The sequence below is a fragment of the Sceloporus occidentalis genome, unplaced genomic scaffold (assembly GCF_023333645.1).
Source record: "Sceloporus occidentalis isolate IW3139 unplaced genomic scaffold, rSceOcc1.0.p SCAF_4, whole genome shotgun sequence".
NCBI classification, from domain to species: Eukaryota; Metazoa; Chordata; class Lepidosauria; order Squamata; family Phrynosomatidae; genus Sceloporus; species Sceloporus occidentalis.
The window spans coordinates 97,903,417-97,923,311 of record NW_028316984.1 but is presented as its reverse complement, the minus strand read 5'-3'; the positions used below and the strand labels follow the sequence as shown (position 1 = coordinate 97,923,311).

At 40.3% G+C, this 19,895-nt stretch overlaps 1 protein-coding gene and 1 non-coding gene across 4 annotated transcripts in view; both read left to right on the top strand.

Annotated features, from left to right (window-relative positions):
- Positions 1-4,927: 4,927 nt before the first annotated feature.
- NAP1L4 (nucleosome assembly protein 1 like 4) overlaps positions 4,928-19,895 on the top strand; it is a 49,987-nt gene continuing 35,019 nt past the window's right edge. For 2 of the 3 annotated variants that reach the window (XM_089521008.1, XM_089521010.1), the window contains exons 1-7: positions 4,928-5,113; positions 9,371-9,404; positions 12,755-12,816; positions 13,837-13,936; positions 16,599-16,740; positions 17,900-17,986; positions 19,141-19,272. In XM_089521008.1, coding sequence (XP_089377134.1) covers positions 9,391-9,404; positions 12,755-12,816; positions 13,837-13,936; positions 16,599-16,740; positions 17,900-17,986; positions 19,141-19,272 — 537 coding nt within the window. In that variant the 5' untranslated portion in view covers positions 4,928-5,113; positions 9,371-9,390. Of the gene's footprint in view, positions 5,114-5,457; positions 5,543-9,370; positions 9,405-12,754; positions 12,817-13,836; positions 13,937-16,598; positions 16,741-17,899; positions 17,987-19,140; positions 19,273-19,895 lie in introns of those variants that run through there. The other variant, XM_089521009.1, reaches the window with a different exon arrangement.
- On the top strand, positions 18,251-18,378 carry LOC149314389 (small nucleolar RNA SNORA54). Its single transcript, XR_016281183.1, has one exon. It is a non-coding gene; the product is annotated as a small nucleolar RNA SNORA54 (small nucleolar RNA).

Here is a 19,895-nt window from a genome sequence, read left to right as displayed (position 1 = left end):
TTGGAATGCTCTCCCTGAAAAGATCTGGCTGTGTTCCACGCTGGAAGCCTTCAAGAAGGCTTTGAAAACACATCTTTTTCAGAAAGCATACCCACCTGATTCTCTTTAGAGATAGCGTACCCTAATTAAGATCCGGATATACAACCACAACCGAATGTTTTTAAATTGATTTGTATTTGCTATGAGATTTTTATTGAATTGTGTAATATTGTTGATGTAACTGTTGATATATTGTATTGCTTGATTATTGTACTGTCTTGTATTGCACTGTATTGAAGAAGGAAGAGCCCTCCCTCCAATCCATCTGCCTTGGTCCAGGCCTCAGAGGAAGAGAAGAACCACTGGACCTCATCCCCTTTCCCTCCACCATTCCCTTCTCCTTTTGTTTCGTGTCTTTTAGATTGTAAGCCTGAGGGCAGGGAACTGTCTGATTAAAAACAATAATTGTAAGCTGCCCTGAAAGCCATTAGGGCTGAAGGGTGAGATATAAATACCTAAATAAATAAATAAATAAATAAATAAATATTGTACTGTATTGTGAACCGCTTTGATCAGACAGAAAAGTGGTATACAAATAAAATTATGATGATGATGATGATGATGATGATGATGATGATGACAGAATGAGCTCCCATTACTAGTCCCAGTTTCTGCCAACCTAGTGTTTTCCAAATTGCTAGGGTCCCAGAAAGGCTCCCACAAAATAACTGTAGTGGCTATTTAATAGCTCAGATGAAATAATGTTTTGGCCAGAGCAACATCAGCCTTGGGACCAACCCTGTTTATACTGGCTCCAAACACGCAGAACTCCAGAAGCAAATCCAAATATATTTCTTTATTTTTATTACGGAAATAATCAACACACGCATTCACACACACTCACAAGAACTAAGAAACAAAGGTGGTAGAGGTGGATAGATACATCTGCCTTGGTCCAGGCCTCAGAGGGAGAGAAGAATGATGGACCTTATCCTCTCCCCCCCCCCACCATTCCCTTCTCCTTTTGTATCGTGTCTTTTTAGATTGTAAGCCTGAGGGCAGGGTACTGTCTATTATCCCCTCTGTTGTAAGCCGCCCGGATTCCCAGTGATTGGGCGGCATATAAATAAATCCTATTATTATTATTAGATTGAAGCCTTGCTAATAGAGATATGTTACCGACTGCGGATCATGGTTCAAATCAACAAAAGTCTGGAATGGAGAAGCCTTAATCACTGCTGAGGCAAGTGGGCGAGAGGCAAATTGACGACATCCCTGTCTGCTTGTAAACTAGACTAGCTCTTCCTTGGCCATGATCCATTGTCTCCCTCTAAAGACGAAAGGGATTATACTGATGCCTCCAGAGCTCTTGTCATGGTGGGTACCTTCCTTGCTCCCTTGACAGTGCTAACTGGTTTTCCAAGTGTAAAGTGGTCAGGCTTTCACAATAGGGTCATTCCTAAGTCACTCAACCCTGCATCCCTTTTAATATTAACTTGATATTAAATATGAGGGGAGATTGGGGAGTCTAGTCTCGGGGTAACACAAACAGTTCTTAGCATGGAAAAGTGCAAGTAGTTAAATAGGTATCACTTTGGTAGGAAGGTAACAGCATGCCATGCAGTCATGCTGGCCACATGACCAACGGAGTTGTCTTTGATAATGCTGGCTCCCTCAGCTTAGTAATGCAGATGAGCACAACCCCTTATAGTTGAATATAACTAGACAATCTTGTCAAGGGGAAAACTTTACCTTTACCCTGTATGGACATCATCTCGGCCGAGGTATCCTTGCTTTTCTCTGCTTGCTTATAATGCATACATAAGATACTGGGCCATAGAGTTCTGGGTACTCCATGGACACATTCCATTCTACTCTCTTTTTTTAAATCAGTCAAGGAAGGTGCTCATTACTCATGTCCTTAAGAGAAAGAGGACAGTTGATACAGGAGACACTTGCAGATATCCTGTTCCATGTTTGGTCTCAAAATCTCCACACTGAAAGTTGGCACATCACTTCTTCACAGTTGAATACGATGGGCACTTTTAATTCAGTGTTTGCATGGATTTCCTTTGGCATTTTCTTCTGCAGGAACAGGAACTTCAAAATCTCCTGGAGTTCAGTATTTGAAATTTCCACATGTTTAGTTGACATATTTCTATCAATGATTTCAGATATTAAGAAATTAGAAGTTCAGTCCTGCAAACTGGCAAGTTACAACACAAAATAACACCTTTTCAAGCTATAGTAACAAAATTAGGCTTAGATTTCAGGAAGTGGGTCGGGCCAAGAACTTTTCAGCACCTTCTCATGTGTAATATACTGGGAAGTCTTAACTCTGTTTCTTAACTCTACTCCATTTCTTAATTCTACTCCAACAGGTATAAAATCTCTTATTCATCTGTGGTTGTCTGGTTGGCTGCTCAGCATTTCAACACTGCAAAAAGGTGTGTCAGAGCCTGGTTTGCAAAGCAAGTGCACCTGATTGCTGTTTTTTTTTAAAATATACATTTTGTAATCTCTATTTTCTTATGAAACTCTGGGGCCCTTTTATACCACACAATTACAAAACTTTGATACCACTTTAACTGTCATTGATACATCCCTTGGAATCCTAGGATTGGTAGTTTAGGAAGGGACTTTTAGTATTCTCTGTTGGAGAGCTCTAGTGCCTCCGGCCAAACTACAAATCCAATAGGATGGAACCCTAGCAGTTAAAATGAAATAATAGACCTATCACTGTACATGTTGTGTAAATGGGTCCTGACACCGGTTCTGTAGTAGTCTTTTTTCCTTACCTTTTCTATGGCTTTTATTCCTTGAATACCTGTTATTCTTTGGGTATAGATTTCTTGCCTTATAAAGAGCTCCCTGTGTTATGGCTATACTTATGTGGCTCCTGCCTATAGAAACTCATCCTTAATATTTTCTATGGACTCCTTTTAATAGATTTCTTTATAGTTTATTTTAACAAAATCTATTTGTCTTAGATTTCCTTCCTGACCGTATTTCCTCAGAATTGTAAAACTGGCTATTTGCCTAAAATTCATATTTCAGTGTAAACAATACATTGGCAGACTGCCTAGAACCGTAACTTTAAAAGGCTGAAATGGCCAACTATCCAAAATATATACAGCACTTATTTCACATGAAGCACAGATCAAGGGCGATTATCATTGGTCTTGTATGTCTTCCATTTTCTAACCATTGCTCCCACAGTTGATTTCTTCACACCAAGCTGCTTGCCTATTGCAGATTCAGTCTTCCCAGCCTGGTGTAGGTCTACCATTTTGTTTCTGGTGTCCTTTGACAGCTCTTTGGTCTTCACCATAGTGGAGTTTGGAGTGTAACTGTTTGAGGTTGTGGACAGGTGTCTTTTATACTGATAATGGGTTCAAACAGGTGCCATTAATACAGGTAATGAGTGGAGGACACAGGAGCCTCTTAAAGAAGAAGTTACAGGTCTGTGACAGCCAGAAATCTTGCTTGTTTGTCGGTGACCAAATACTTATTTTCCACCATAATTTGCAAATAAATTCTTTCCAAATCAAGACAGTGACTTAACTGGTTTTATTCAGGACAAGCTTTCATGGACAGATTGCTGCCCACTTTTACATAATTTGTTGCCTCTTGGCTTACTGAAATAACACTTTGCTATTTCTTCTATGATTTCAGGTGTGTGTGTGTGTTCCTTCAAGATGCCTGTCAACTTCCAGAGGCTCCATTTGTTTCATAGGGTTTTCTTAGGCAAGGAATACTCAGAGATAGGTTTGCAAGCGCCTTCCTCTGAAATATAGCCTACAGTACATGGTATTCCTTAGGTGCCTCCCTTCCAAGTATGACTATTTAGTTATATTTCCAGTTGGTCCTTTACATTTCCAGCTTTGATTTTTGCATATTTGATTATTTGTGGATATAATATATTCCCTGTAGGTCCTCCGGCGCAATTCTGGCAGAGGTTGACCACAGAGTTGCACCGGAGGACGTAAAGACTACGACAGAGAACACTTCTCTAGGCATTGGTAGGTCCTCCAGCATCAGTCTATGGTCACTTCCCACAAGTTAAAAAAAGGGTGTTTTGTAAAAAGAAAAACCTTGCTTTCTTGGGGTTTGGGGCCATAACCCCAGAAAATGCATCTGCATTTATTTTATTTACTTAACTGGACCCAAGGCAGCTCACAAAAGATGTTTTAAAAAACAACAACTGTGTGCTTTTTAAACACAACTGAAACACCACAATGACATAGCAAGTCAAAAAATGTAGGATCCTTAACATTACTAAGGCTGCATCAGCACTGCAGACACAGTCTGGTTTGACATTACTTTTAACTGGGTCAATGCTATGGAATTCTGGGAAATGGAGTTTGCTCTGGCCAGAGAGTTCTCTGACAGAGAAGGCTAAATGTCTCACAAAACTATTTTTGGCCACAAAAGCAAGGGCTGCTAAAGCGGTGTCAAACTGGGTTATTTCTGCAGTGCAGGGGCAGCCTAAGGGCTCAAAGAGGTCGCAGTAATCATCCATCATGGGACCTCTTTAACTGCCTGGGATCAGTGCTAGGGAATCCTGGGAATTGTAGTTTATTGTGGCACCAGAACACTCAGAGAAGGCTCAATGTCTCACAAAACTACAGTTCCCAGAATCCCCTAGCACTGAGCCAGGACAGTTATTTCTACAGTGCTGGATCCATACTGGAGAAATAACCGGGTTGGCACCTCTTTAACTGCGTCTTGGCTGAAGGCTATGGAATTCTGGGAGTCGGAGTCTGTTGTGGGGACCGGCGTCCCAACCGCCGTCCGCGTGACGTCACTCCCGGTGGGCCCCTCCTGGCGCCTTAGCCTTTCGCGCTTGGACCAGTTCCCGCGCATGCGCAGTAGACACAACCCCCCCCCCCGTCCCTCCTGACGCAGCGATTGGCTCATCATAATCCCTTCCCTGCCGGAAAGTCAACATGCGCCGCGTGCGGAGCGGCGGCCGCGGCTGACTCCGGACCAATCGGGGCTCGCCTTACTGGACGGTGGGGAAGCCGCGGCAGCCAATGGGAAGCGGCGTTGCTGAGCCTGTGAGAGAGGCTCAGAACTAGAGCCTGGGCGCTGGCGGTGCTGCGGCCGTGAGGCGACGCCAAGGCCCGGCCAGGTGAGCGGCGGCGGCGGCGGCGGAGCGGCAGCGGGAGCGGGGTCTTCCGGCCCCGGCCGAGGGGAGGCCGGCTGAGTGGCGCGGGGCGGGTGCGGCGTCCAGGCACGGGCACCATTTTAAGGAGCGGCCCTTCGCCGCACAGGAGGAGGAGGAGGAGGAGGGCCCAGGCGGAAGGGAGGAGCGACGCCGAGGCCGCCATCCCCTCCTCGGGGCGTTTCCCCTTCCTTCGGGCCTCCTTTGCCTCCTTCTTCTTCCCCCGCGTGGCCCTCTCCTCTCGGCTGCCTCTCAACTGTTCTGGGAAGAGCCTCGAGAAGGAGTGGGAAGAAGAGGGCCTGCGAGCGAGCGAGGGAGGGAGGGAGCGCCTGAAGGCAGAAGGTCCCTGCCTCTGGGTCTGTTGCTGCGCCCGCTTCGCTCTCCCGGGAAAGGCGGGTGAGGAGTCAATACTGCTGTTACTATGATCTGATCTTGGGAGCCAAGCAGGGTCAGCCCTGGTTCGTATGCAGCCGTAGAATGGCCGAGTTGGAAGAGAGGGCCCAAGGCCACCCAGCCCAGCCCCTTCTGCCATGCAGGAGCTCCCGATCACAGCATCCCCAATGGCAGATGGCCAGCCAGCCTCTGTCTAGAGACCTCCAAGGAGGGGGACTCCACTACACTCCCACTGGCGAACAGCCCTGACTCCTTGGATGGGAGACTGCTGACGGACACCGGGTGCTGTAGGCTATACTTCGCAGGCAGGGGCTGGCAGAATCACCTCTCAGTGTTCCTTGACTAAGAAAACACTTTTAAACTCATCAGATTGCCATAAGTTGACGGGTGAGTTGGTGGCCCATTCATAGCTGCGCTTTGTGGGGCCGCCATAGATCAGCTTGAGTTGAAGGACGATACGTGTGGTGCCTCAGAAACCCCTGTGAAGTCCATGGGCAGGAGATCCTGTGAGGGCGCCAGAAGTTGAACAGGCAACTTGAAGGAACAGACACACAAAGGACCGCTCTCTGTGTCAAAATCTTCTCACAGACACGCAGTGTCGCCAAGGCCCAAAACACACACTTACCTGTCATTGCTGGGCTGCTGCCTGTGCCTTTGCAGCTCTGTAAGGGAAGCCCTTGTGGTCTGGCATTGCTACGCGTAGCCTGACATTTTACAGGCTCAGGAGCATAAATGGATTCATACCTATGGGATCATAGACCCGATGGAGACCACAAGGGCCAGCCAATCCAACCCCAATCTGCCGTGCAGGAACTCACAATCAAAGCACTCCTGACAAATGGCCATCCATCTGTAGGAGGAGATTCCCTTGCTCTCCAAGGGAGTGTGTTACACTTACATGGTTCGAGTTAGAAGAATTCTGTTAGATGAAATATTTACAGATAATAATAATTGAGTTTAAGTAATCATCATAATCGAGTTTAATCACTGTGTATGAGACAAACATCCTAAACAAGTACACTCCTCTGTTCCAACTGATGTGAAATAAGCCTTGGCATTGAAGCAATCTTGAGTGAAGCTCTTTCGGCCTTAATCAGAAGAACTTGGGGACAGCCATATATCCAGTTTTTTGTTTGCTTAAGAGTATTACGTCAAGGAGTGAAATTCTCCTGAAGAAGGTTAGCTTAAGAAAAACATCCAGTTATTTTTCCTGTTCCTGAGGAAACAGGTCCATTTTCCTGCTAATACTAAAAGGTTTAACTCCCTTTACTGTGGTGTGGTTTCAGTTGTTGCATCTCCCACTGCCCCACACCTTTCTTCAGCTGAGTTTAAAGACTGGCAGATTAAATTGATTAAGCCCCTAATCTTATGCTTAGATACTCTGAATATTGAGTACTGTACATTACTCCTCAAAATGTTTCCCACTGAAGATAAATGTGTGTCTCTGCTTAAGGATTTCTTAGGCAAGGAGTCCATAGAGGTGGTTTTGCCAGTTCCTTCCTCTGAAATATAGCCTACAGCACTTGGTATTCATTGGCCGTCTCCCATCAAAGTACTAACCAGGGCTAACCCTGTTTGGCTTCCAAGATCAGACTGGGGTGCCTTTTGTGTTTTGAGGCCAAAACATATTACCCCCCCACTCAAAAAAAGTGGGACAGATGGCACTTATCACCCCTACAGGGCATGAGATAGGTGTTTTTACTCAAAAGGACAAAAATGATTTTTAAATGCTTAATACAGAAACATTTGAAGGCTGAATTGGGAGGGCTGCAAGTTGCCCTTGGGTCCCTGATAGGGCTTTATGTGATCCATGGGTTCCACTTTGTCTAGCCATGGCCTACAGAACAAAATTACATGAATTTTTCAGTATTTGTACTTTTTAAAACGTTAAGTGGGACAGTCAATATAAATTATTCTCTTTTCCATCCCAAGGCTATTTGTATAGTCTGTCAAAATCTATTGTATTAACTTGCTACAACACAATGCAGGCTAAAAATATTGTGTAATGTTTAACAGATTTTTAAAAAATAAGTGTTTAATTTGAATAGTCTGCTGTCAGTTTTAACATATTTCAGACAGAAGCAGCAATTATGTGTACATATCTGAGATTTCAGGTCTTCTGAGACGCCATAAATCTGTTCAGTAATTTTTTTAAAAATAGTGTTTTATATAAAAGCTTGGGTGGGAAACATTTGGCCCTTAAGAAGTTGGAGTCCAATTCCCATCACCCTAGTTGACATCAGCCCAGTTTAGTTTATGATGGGGATGTTTACAATGTGGATTGCATTTGTATGCAAGTATACACGGAGAGCCAGCATGGTGTAGTGGTTTGAGCATTGGACTACAATCAGGGTTTGATTCCCCATTCAGCCATGGAAACTTTCCTGGTCAGTAGTTCCCAAACTTTGGTTCTCCAGGTTTTTTAGGACTTCAAGCTCCCAGAAGCCCCAGCCAGCTTGGCCAACAATTCTGGGAGCTGAAGTCCAAAACACCTTAAGGAAAAAAATTGGGACCCACTGCACTGGGTTACTGGGTGAGTCACACATACGGGCCCCAGAAAACTTTGTGATAAGTTCACCTTAGGGTCACTGTATGTTGAAAGCAACTTGAAGGCAGACAACAACAAAGAGAGAGAGAGAAAATGGATCGCCAAGTGTGTTTGCACATCTTAAAGGCTAATTTGTCAAGATTCACAGCATAAATTTTTCAGGAGAGATCATATTACCACCTTCATATAGTATTCAGGATCTTCTAAAAGGTATTAGGGTTTTTAAAACATTAATGACTGGATTCAGATTATATTTTTACATTTTTGATATTTCAGAATTTTCCGAAGGGCAGCAACTTCCATTTCTTTCTTCCAGGAGAGTCAAAAATATAATTTTAAGAATAAATACCTTTTTAACTAAGGGGTCAAGCAGAGCATCTGGCCGCTCCAGACTGATCACTCCCTGTTTGGCGTGGCACCGTGGTGACCAGGCGTCAGATGCCACCATGGTCCCAAATGGACTGCCAGCAAGGAGCGATGTTTTGCCAGCAGCCCTGGGCTGCCTTAGGCAGTTGTGGCACATCTGGGGCCCTGTGTCATCTTTATGCCGCGCCCCTGGATTGGCCCAAAGCTGGCACTTTTGGCCCATGTGTTGGGCCTATGCATAATGGAGAATTTAATGACATGATAGACAGTTGTAATTAGATGGGTGAATGTTGGCAATCAAAATTAATAGACCTACTTATTAATTTCTCCTTTAAAATAGTTCCAGTCTTTATACTACAAGATACTTTGAATGTGTGCAGAGACTAGTGGATATGTATCAGGGGTTGAAAACCAGGGTGTCATTCTTTTCAGAATATTTTAATGAATAATAGTTTGAATAGTTTCAAGAGAAAAGTTAAGAAAAGTTAAATATTACTTAATATTTTATTAGGACTTTTTAACTGAGTTAATTAAAAAGTACCATGGAAACCACTGGGTGACCTTGGGCAACTCACACTTGATTAGCTTCAGAGGAAGGCAAAGCCAAACCCACTCTGACCAAACTTGCCCAATATGTAATTCTGCATACAGTAGGGACAAGAAGGAGATTTTGGGTTGTGTTTGTTTGCTTTTGTCAGTTCCCTTGCACTCTGTTCCAGTGTTTTGAGAGGTGGTGCTAGAGGCTGCAGGGGAAAGAGAGAACATTGCTTCCTTCCTCTAGCAGAGCTTGTCATGAGCAAAGCTCAGTTCATATGGAGTGTGGATTACATCCATAATATATAAGAATGATATTCCTCCCTAAGTGTTATTTTATTACCCTGTGTGATACTTAAACATTTGAAATTACTGTCTTTCAGGCAGTGAAAAGATCTTACAGATGGCAGATAACAGGTATGTTCTGAAAATCGTTTTTATAAGAGCGGCTACTTAATCCTAGAACAATTGTTTGTTAAAATGGGTTCAAGGATTGTAGAATTTGTGGTTTTTTGGATTTCAGAAGCTCACTGCTGTATATACTTAACAATAAGTCGACCTCATGTATGAGCCAAGGGCAGGTTGGGGGGCCAAAATTAGAGATTTTAATATGACCAGTGGATAAGTTGAGGGTAAAATTTAGGGGCATGTAACAAACAATTTAAAATAAGAAGCAAAGGAAAACAATGCCAAAAAACTTTTTAAAAAATTCCAGCAGGCATAACTTTGTTCTCATACTAAATGTTGGCTGGATGAGAGAACACAGATTCTGCTCTTGCCTTTCAACAGGGAATAGTTCCTTTTTAAAATAAGAGCTACAGTACTTTCATTGACCTGTTGATGAGTCAACACAAGTATTTTGGATCAGTTTTTTAAACTAAAATATATAGACTTATACACGAGTATTTATAGTATTTTAAGAAAATATTCCTTTCACAGTAGTTTTGCTTCTGTATCTTTCTCACTGTGCGGTTTTGTGTAAAATTATCTCTCTTCTTACAGTGCTTCTTTGGAAAGTTTAACATATACAAAATTATACTTCTTCAATATAGCACATATTAGAATGAAAATGTTTCACACTTCAGGCTTGATTTGTGGTACACTTGATGAAAAGAAAGACCACTAATGTTTTCAAAGCATTTACTGTTTAAAAAAATAATTCTTCTTAGTTTACTTCTAATACAGACACAAATACCAACAGAATTATAAATATAAATACCCCACCACATGACATTAATATATTCAAAAATAAAATCAGTTTTCACGGATAGTATAAATATATTGTTTTATATTTTTAATAATTTTATAATGTATATATATATTTAATTATGTTGAAAAATACATCTTAACAAAGCATATACTATTTTGCTACTTATTGATCACCCACTGATTGCTGAGTAGGGTGAGAGCTTCAGCTGGAAGAAATCAGGAAACATGGAAACATGTTATGATTTGTGCTCTATTAATTTTGAGAGTAAAATTGTTCTTGCTCCATGCTGGCTGCTGTAGTTGAGGCAGTTTCTCTGGATTTATCCTGAGTGCCAGCTATTCTAAATTTCAGTTGTTCTGCCCTAGTTTTGGTAAATTGCTCTGTGGTTGTTTGGTTAAACTTCAATCTGCATTATTGCTACCTGTTTATGATTGGTTATTTATAAAGTAATTGGCTAGCTCAGTTCAGGAGGCAATTAATACTTTAAGGGATATTCCTGAATACTTTGATGAAGGTACTAGTATAATCTGTCTGAAGAAAGGCTTCCTTTGGCTCTAAGTGAGTGTAATGTTTATTTTCCATTTCATATATCCTCTGGTTGGTTAAGCTGTTTAAAATGAGTGGAAGAAGTCCAATCCCAGAATCTCATAATAAACTATCAAGAGCTATTATACCGAGGCTTCAGGACTAATTTTGGCACATAAATAGGTTTGAGTGCTCTGATAGATTAATTAAACAGCTTAATAATGATTTACATACCTGAATGGATGAGTTATGTTGAGAAAGTCAAGATACTCTATTCTTACGTATCTTAGCAGCTTACCAACTATGGCATCCTTTTTATCAGTTTTGGGAATATGTCTCATGATGCTAAAAGAGCTGCTTCTAATATGTTATGGTGGGGGCACTTCTGTCCTTTGGCCCTTGAGCTATAGATTCCCACCAAGATATCTTATCCATCATTCTGTTTAATATCTGCGTGAAGCTTCTGGGAGTGGTCATCTAACTATCTGAAATAAAGTGTCAGTGGTATGTTGTTGATGCCCTGAGTTGCCGTTGCTTGTCATCTGAGTCAGGTGAGGCTGTGGAGGTGCCGAGTTGATGCCTGGATTTAGTAATGGGGATGGATGAGCAGTAGTAAACTTAATCCTAAAGCTTAATCCTGATAAGACAGAGGTCCTGTGAGTAGATTGTTCTCTAGTTCAGAGTGATCAGTTTCACTCTCAACTGAAGCGGATGCTGTTGTATTCCCCAGAAGGATAACTGTGCAATTAGGTGTATCCAGCTTTGTCTTTAGAGGCCTAGATGACCTTGAAGTACACAGCGCCTTTCACCAGGCTTAGCTGCTGCACTTGCTGCAGTCTCTCCAGAACTGAAGTAGTCAAGCTATGGTTTCTAATACTCTGTTTACACTCTATCTGGATTACTGCTATTGTTGTATGTAGGTCTGCCTCTTTAGATTGTAAGCCTGGAAGGAGGGAATTGTCAAATTAACAATTTTTAAGTCATTCTAGGAGCTTTTTTGGCTGAAGGGCAAGGTATAAATGCTTTAAATAAAAGAAATAAAATGGTGCAGCATCTTCAGTTAGTGCAGAATGAAGTGGCTGGAATTTTGACTGGCATTATTTGTTAAGATACTATCTTGCTATTGTTAAGGAGTTTATCTGGCTGCCATTTTCCTTTTCTTCCCAATTCAAAATGTTTATGCTTACTTTTAAATTCTTAAATGGCTTGCGACCAAAGTACTTGGAGAAGTGCCTCCTTCTGTATGAGCTAGCCTGAACACTAAGGTCGTCAGCCACGGCCTTTCTCCAAATACTGCCTCCAGTGAAAGATGACAAACAAGGGAGAGGGCAATGTTGACAGTGGCACCCCAATGTCATAGGAATTGAGGGATTTTTAGTGCATGTCAGTAACCATAAGAGTTTAGTATCTTTACATTTTCTTTTGCTCATCTATTTGATTCTCTACTTGAAAATGGTATCAAATATCAACTTGCAGGATGCTCTTATGTGGGCTGTGTTTCTGTTTAATTGGAAACACTTAGCTCTGCATCTTATTATTAGTCTCAATTTGAGTGGAGCCACTGAATCAATAGGAAATGGTAAGTCAACATTAATACAAGTTACATTGATTTAGTAAGTGTACTGTATTCTAGTTGGGACTAACAATTGGATTTTGAATCTAATATTTTCTCCAGCTATCTTTTTAAAGTTGCAAATTGGAAACATTGGTGTATGACTGGCGAAATTTGCTTGGCAAGCAGTTTGAAAATCAGAGTTCCGTGGGAATCTTTTCGTTCAGAGAACACAATGTAAAGAGACTAACAGGACCTTTAGTATTTCTCCTAGACACAGAGTCAGCATTTGCAACATTTACAAACTTGTGATAAATGTTTTTAATCCATGTTCAGCGTATTCATTTTAGTGTCAGTTAGTAGCAGTATCTCAAATTTAAAAAATGTGGAGTTAGACAATTCAGTTTTAATGCCTATTATATTTACAAAACTTAATTGTGAAAGTAATAATTAGATATATCTCAAAATATGGTTTTGCAGTAAAGCAGAAGATGCTGCCTCGGATTCTGTGGAAGCTGCTAAAGGAACAGGTGACAAAAAAGGTATTTAAAAAGCAATGTTTTAGAATACATAAATATACAGATACAGTTCCCTAATAACATTTTTACTTCTTTAAAATCTCTGAAGCAGTGGGAAAAGCAACTGCATTGCCAGCCATCCTGATTTTTAAGTTTTGCTCCTCTCTGCATCCATCTCTAGAGTGAAAGTCCTGCTTGCAGAGAGATGGGGAGTGAAAGGAGCCGCTTTGATTGTCTCATCACAGAAAAGCGGGATACAAATAAAAGTTTTATTTATTATTTATTTATTAAAGAGCTGGCAGAGGAACAGGGTTGGAGACACTGTGGCTGCATATTCTGTTGCTTCTTTGGATAAGGTCACTAAATTCCTTTGAGTATTGTAGGAATCATATGCTATGAACTTTTGTGCCTTCCATGTATTGAATAATCATCAAGGGCATATAGCAAAGCATACTGTGACCTCGAAGGCTTTCAGAGAAGGATGGCATGGAAGAGAGTTCTCTGAAGATGCCAGCCACAGATGCTGGCGAAACGTCAGGAATAAACTCTTCTAGAACATGGCCACATAGCCCAAAAAACCCACAAAAAGCTATTATTGTGACCATTCCCACATACGCATTTTTTTAGCATTCTGATAAGGCATAACTCTTCAGGAAATGAGAATAAGACCTTCTATTTGGGCCAATATTGGTGTTGGATATGAATGCATGCCTTAGGATTTAGGGATAGGACAGGTTAAAATTCCCGAATAATGTAGTTTAAGTGGCCTGGGACAATAAGAGAATTTAGGTAAGATGATAGATTTTGACCCTGGGCTTCATTACCTCTAAAAGATTAGGAAAATGTTTTATGCCTTCTTTGTAGTTTGGTGTGACTGAATATCTGTCTTGGCAGTAGTGTTCTGGGAGCATAATATTACAGGAGTTAGACCAAAACTTGTCAAGATTAGTTATTACATGAAACTGCTATCCAGAAAAATTCCTAATAAAAATATAAAATTGTGCCATAATCCAATTAATTTAATTGCTACTGTTTCTCTTGCAGAAAAGTTAGCAGACCAGGTAATGCAGAATCCACAAGTCTTGGCAGCTTTGCAGGAGAGACTTGATAACGCCCCTCATACTCCTTCCAGTTACATTGAAACGTAAGTGTGAGAAACATGATTCAACATAAGTTTAAAATGTTGGGTTTTTTTGTTTGTTTGTTTTTGGTTTGTTGAAGACAGTCCAAGGACAGGCAGAGAGCCCCAGACCTTATCCAGCCTCAGTAGAACAGTAAGGGCTTTCCCCAAGTCTTTGAAATTGCTTGTAAAGCAAGGAGGAGTCTCAGTCTAAAGTAATGGATTACTGTATATACTCGACTGTAAGTTGAGAAATTTATGCCCCAAAATTGGCCCTAAAATCCTGGATCGACTTACATATGGGTCAGCAACAAGTGCTGCTTAGAAAGGTCCTAAAACAAGTGAGCCTGATGCCTCTCTCTGTGTGTTTGTGTGTGTGTAAGAGGTCCTCTTCCCATAGAAAAAAACTTCCCATTCAACTCCACTTGCTTCTCTCCCCAGTCCAATCTGCAAGGCTTTTCTTCTTAGTGAAGAAAATCTCAATTTATCTTCACTTGCTTTTCTCCCCAGTCCAATCTGCAAGGCTTCTCTTCCCAGGGAAGAAAATACCCATTTAACACCACTTGCTTCCCTCCCCAGTCCGATCTGCAAGACTTCTCTTCTCAGAGAATCAAATCCCCATTTAACACCACTTGTTTCCCTTCTCAATCTGATGTTAAAATCTCTCCTCTAGCACCTGACAGTTGGTGTTAGGGGGGTGGGAGAAGCCCAGAGAAGGTGAAGGAAGGATGGAAGTGGTGTTTCCCCCCTTCCATCCTTCATTATGGCCCCTTAAGCTTTACCCTCAACATCAACAGGTCATACCAAAATCCAGGATTTTGACCCTGAAACCTTCCCTCAACTTATACATGAGGTCGACTTTACACAAGTATGTATGGTATACCCTTCTGGAGAATAATGATAAGCACAGCTTTTGAGTGGCTGCCAAGGCTAGTCAAAGTGTGTGGATCCTAGTCAAAAGATAATCAAAATGAAGGGAAAGTTATTTGTTCTCAATTATCTCATAACTGTGTAGTGCTATGGCATATTCTGCCACTGGTAAAATATTATCTTGTGTAGTATTTAAAATGGAAGAATGTGGATGAGTTCTGTCTGCTATAAGTACTGCATCTTGTGGTAATTAATTCTAGCTGGGCTGGGCAACTGCAAAAAGACTCAAAAATGTTTTTGCTCTGAAATGCCCCCAGGTATCATCAAGCAGTGTGAAGTCATTTTTGCCAGCCCCTGCAAGCCATTTTAGGAATGTCTTGGCTTGGTGGTTAAGATCCCAGTTCTGATAATCAGAAGATCAATGGCAATTCGAGGCCCAACTGCCGCATGATGTGAACTCCTGTCACTAGTCCCAGCTTCTGCCAACCTAGCAGTTTGAAAGCATGCAAATGCAAGTAGATAAATAGGTACCACATTGGTGGGAAGGTAACAGCGTTCAGTGCATCTGTCTGAAATTGTTACCAAGTTAACTGAGCAGCCCTGATTGCATTGTCACACTAAACATTTTTCTTCTTTTCATGTGACTCAACTGTTTAAGTTATGATCAGGAGTAAGGCCCCGAACAGACAGGCCAAAATAAAGCTGCTTCGGGTCACTTTGGAGGTATGCTTTTTAAATGACACATGCATCTTAAGAGGCCAGAAGCTGCGCCAAAGCTGCACTCAAGTCATTAGGACTGGAGGGTGGCTTTGGCGCAGCCTCTGGCCTCTTAGGACGCATGCTTCATTTAAACAGCACACTTCCAATGTGGCCTGAAGCAGCTTTATTTTGGCCTGTCTGTTAAATAACACATTTTACTGAATATTCTAGTTTTCGTTTTCTGAATCTTTTCAAGCTTTAATGTATGTTTTAGGTGGTATGACTAGACATCGTCATGGTGCCTTTAATGTAGGTTTGCAACAAATCTGCAATGGTCAATTTCTTTGCTGACATTGCAGTGCAAGTGTAATAAAACTTCCTTTGCTTCTCTTCCCTGCAGTCCTTGGTGTTGCCTGAAAACCAACTCTGGAGGATTTATCCAGTCCTCCAGAGGAGGTTTTTGCTAGGTATAGCAGGTTGCTGTGGAAAGAGGAAATACTTAACCTCTTCATTCTGCTGATTTAAATAGTTCCATGAGTTGGATGGCCTTTGTTCTACATCTTTGAAACCTTTCATTGTTTATATTCACTTTCCCTTTTTATTGTCAGTGACCTTGGTTTAACAACACTGCTACTCATGAATTTGGAGGGTTTTTTGAGCCCATGAGAGCAAGAATTCTAAAGTGAATCCATTCCTTGCTGCATTACTTTAGTTTCCTGATACCATCACTATAACTTCAGAAGGAGCAAATCACATAGGCCCAGCTACATTGAAATGGCAGTGTGGTGATAATGTTATCAGTGTAGCTTTGTATCCCCTGGTGCTGCTTTTCCTCCCAGAGCTGCATTGTTGACACATTCTGAAGTTTGTTTCTGAGTTTAATAGAGTGGTAGACACTCTTTTTGGCTCCATTACATAAATTTGTAAACATGTCTCTGCTCCTGTAACAGTTTGGAATGGCACATTTTTCAGTTCCTCCAGGACTTGTGTTATCAATAAGCATATATTTTAATTTCGAGTCAAGTGATTATGCGCCTTGAAGGAAGAAGTGTACTGTGAAACTAAATGAGGGTGCTGGATAATATCACTGTACATATTTTTAATACCTTTTTTCTAGCTTACCAAAAGCAGTCAAAAGAAGAATTGATGCCTTGAAACAGCTTCAGGTGAAATGTGCCCATATAGAAGCTAAATTTTATGAAGAAGTTCATGATCTAGAGAGAAAATACGCAGCACTCTACCAGCCTCTCTTTGATAAGGTATTGTGAGAAGACATGTAAATTCACCTGTCACTTTCTAATTTTTCTTTCTTATCATTTTAATATCTCTTATAACTGGGGAGATTAAAACTGGGTAAACTATTGAGTGATTTCTACATTTATTTCTATAGTATGCTCCTGTTGCAAAGCTGTTTTCAGTTTTATCAGTGGTTTTTGTGCATTGAAAAAAGAGATATAAGAAAACAAACAGGAGTTAAAGTATAGTATTTACATTCACCTATGGATAAGTCAACCTAGGTTTTTGGGGTCAATTTTTTGACTAAAATTTCTAGACTTATACATGAGTATATACAGTATTTTATTTTTATTATGTTTGCATGCAGTTAGTATTCCTTAAAAAGCAATTTTATTCATTCTAGTCAGGTTCATGGTTGAATTATTCAGCAGCAGTTACATATGTAACATGAACTTCCTCCACATTATGTTCTATTTTGAAGGACAGGAGAGATGATTAAAACATGTTAAGATTTTGTTACATTAAAACAAATGAAAATGAAAATGAAGTCAACAAATTTTAATGTGTTCAAACATTGTACACTCATCCGTCCACATTTGCTGGGGTTAGGGGCACAGGACCCTCGTGAATGTGGAAAAACTGCAAGTAACAAAAACACTATGTTTTTACCAGAGAGAAAACCTCTCTAGGAATCTCTAGGTCCTCCAGTGCAACTCTATGGTGAACATCTGCTAGACATTGACTATAGAATTGCGCTGGAGGAGCTACAGAGCCCTACTGGAATTTTCTCTCTAAGAATCTCTAGGTCCTTCAGTGTGACCTTTGGTTAAAAATGACTGTAGAGTTGTGGAGAACCTAGATATTCCTAGAGAGAATATATTAATAAAATCTGTAAATAATCAGAGCCGCAAAAGTCAAAGGTGCAAATGTGGAGGGATTAGTGTACTTTGGTTAAAGTATTTAACATACCAACAGTCCAGATCTCTGTTAGATATGGGTTGTTGGAATAACAGTAAAATAGTTTGAGATTATTAATTCTGCATAAGTAATTGGTATGGTCACTAACCCACTGGAGAACTGATATGTTACATTTTCTGTATTTTAGTTTTTTGAAACACTCTTGGATTTTTTTTTGTAAACTTACTATATTCTAATATGTGTTTTTTTATATAATTTGTGTAGAGAAGGGAGTTTATCACTGGCTGTGCTGAACCTACAGATGCAGAGGCAGAATGGCACAGTGAAAATGAGGAAGAAGAGAAACTAGCTGTAAGTAAAATAAGTAATTTAAATGCTGGGATTATTTTTAAAAACTTAAATTATAAATTTAATGTACCTTATGCTTTTATAATGAAGTAAATGAATGAAAACATGGCTGTCATCAGAAAGCTTGTGTCAATTTGGGGAACTGGAAACACTTGACTTTTTCCCTCTTTTTCTGAAACTTCAGAAAATAGCTACAGGTTCCAACAGTTTGCCTGCTGGATGTGAACATTTCCATTTAGCATTGTTTCAATACTGTAATAAAATAATTTGCACTGTTCGTAACCTGGTGACAGCATCTTCTGCCAGTGGGTTCCATTCCAGTGCTATAACAAGACCCAAAATGAGAAAAAGCCAGATATTTCTGCCTGTCTTTAATCTCTGTTTTGGGTACACTTTGTGTGTTTAAATAGAGGGGAGAGTAATTTTACATGTATTTTTTACGATGTTTGAGAAATTCTCAATTTAGATTAATTTTCTGATTTATTTGCAAGTTGCATTTTGATTCCCCTAATAAGAAAACATTACGTCCAAACTGGCAAATTCTTTCATCTCTCAACATCCCAATCAGAATTGTGCAGAATTTATTGGGAGAAAGCAGGGAGGCTGATGCCTGTTACTAAATTGCTCCCTCGTAGCTCCTCTTGCCAGTGGGAGTAGCTAATTTACCCATCAGTCTGAACCAAGATCTTTACCTCTCACCTTTTCAAAAAAGCTGGACTCTGAAGTAGAAAACAGAACCTGGCCTCATATTGTTAGGTAATAAGCAGACTCAAAATACCAGTTTGGAAATAGTGTTAAATAAGCCACAGACTAAGGAATCCTGGTTATTTAGCTACTCTTTACTAACAGGTAGAGTCAAACAGGAATGCTTGGACAGTGCACGCTACCCCTTTTATGCTTGCTCAGAAAGCCAGATTTATTTGCAATCCAACTTTGCTTTAGCTTCTCTCCAGACTTCAAGTCTTGTGTCATGCAGTTGGATTAAATGCATGAAGAGAAAAGTAACTAAACCACCTGTTATGGAAAACAACAAGAGGTTCTTGTTCACATGGAAACTATCTATTTGAAAAACAACCCTGAAACAACCTGGAATTTATTTTAAAAGTTTTGTCCCAAACTTTAGATGTAATATAAATTAATCTATCTTCTGTTTCTAGGGAGACCTGAAAAATAAAGTAGTAATAGAAGACAAAGAAGCAGGAGCAGCTGAAGAGTCCAGTCCCAAAGGAATACCAGATTTTTGGTTCACAATATTTAGAAATGTAGATATGCTGAGTGAATTAGTACAGGTAACCCATTAAACCCTTCTTTTATGAAATGCCTCACAGGTTAGATAATATAACTTGAATAGAAGTGAATGTTACAATTAATGATAACATGTAGTTACAAGTAAAGCACTTTGTTTTCTGTGTTGGCAATTTAGTGATATTCCATTCTCTATTTGGTAACTCCCAATGGTTAAGGCATCAGATTTCGTTTTGTCTGCTAAGATACAGTTACAGTTGGCCCTCTATATCCACAAGCATCCAGGGCTTGAAAACATTTAAAAAAAAAAAATCCAAAAAGCAAACCTTGATTTTGCCATTTTACATAAGGAACACCATCTTATTGTATTTAGTGAAACTTGAGCATCCACAGATTTTGATATCCAGAGGGGTTCTGGAATCATACCCCAGTGGATACCAAGGGCCCATTGTATTTTGAAGAAAGATTTAACCAGGGCACATTTTTCTCCTGTTTCTGTTGGAGATATTTGTCTATCCTTTTTGTTGTTGTTGTTTTATAGTTTTTTTCTAAAGCGCAGCACTGTACATACAAATGTACACAGCACTGTACATACAAATGATCAAATCAATAAAAATAAAACCTGCCAATGGTGTACAATCTACAAAATGCGTGTAAAACGATAGGT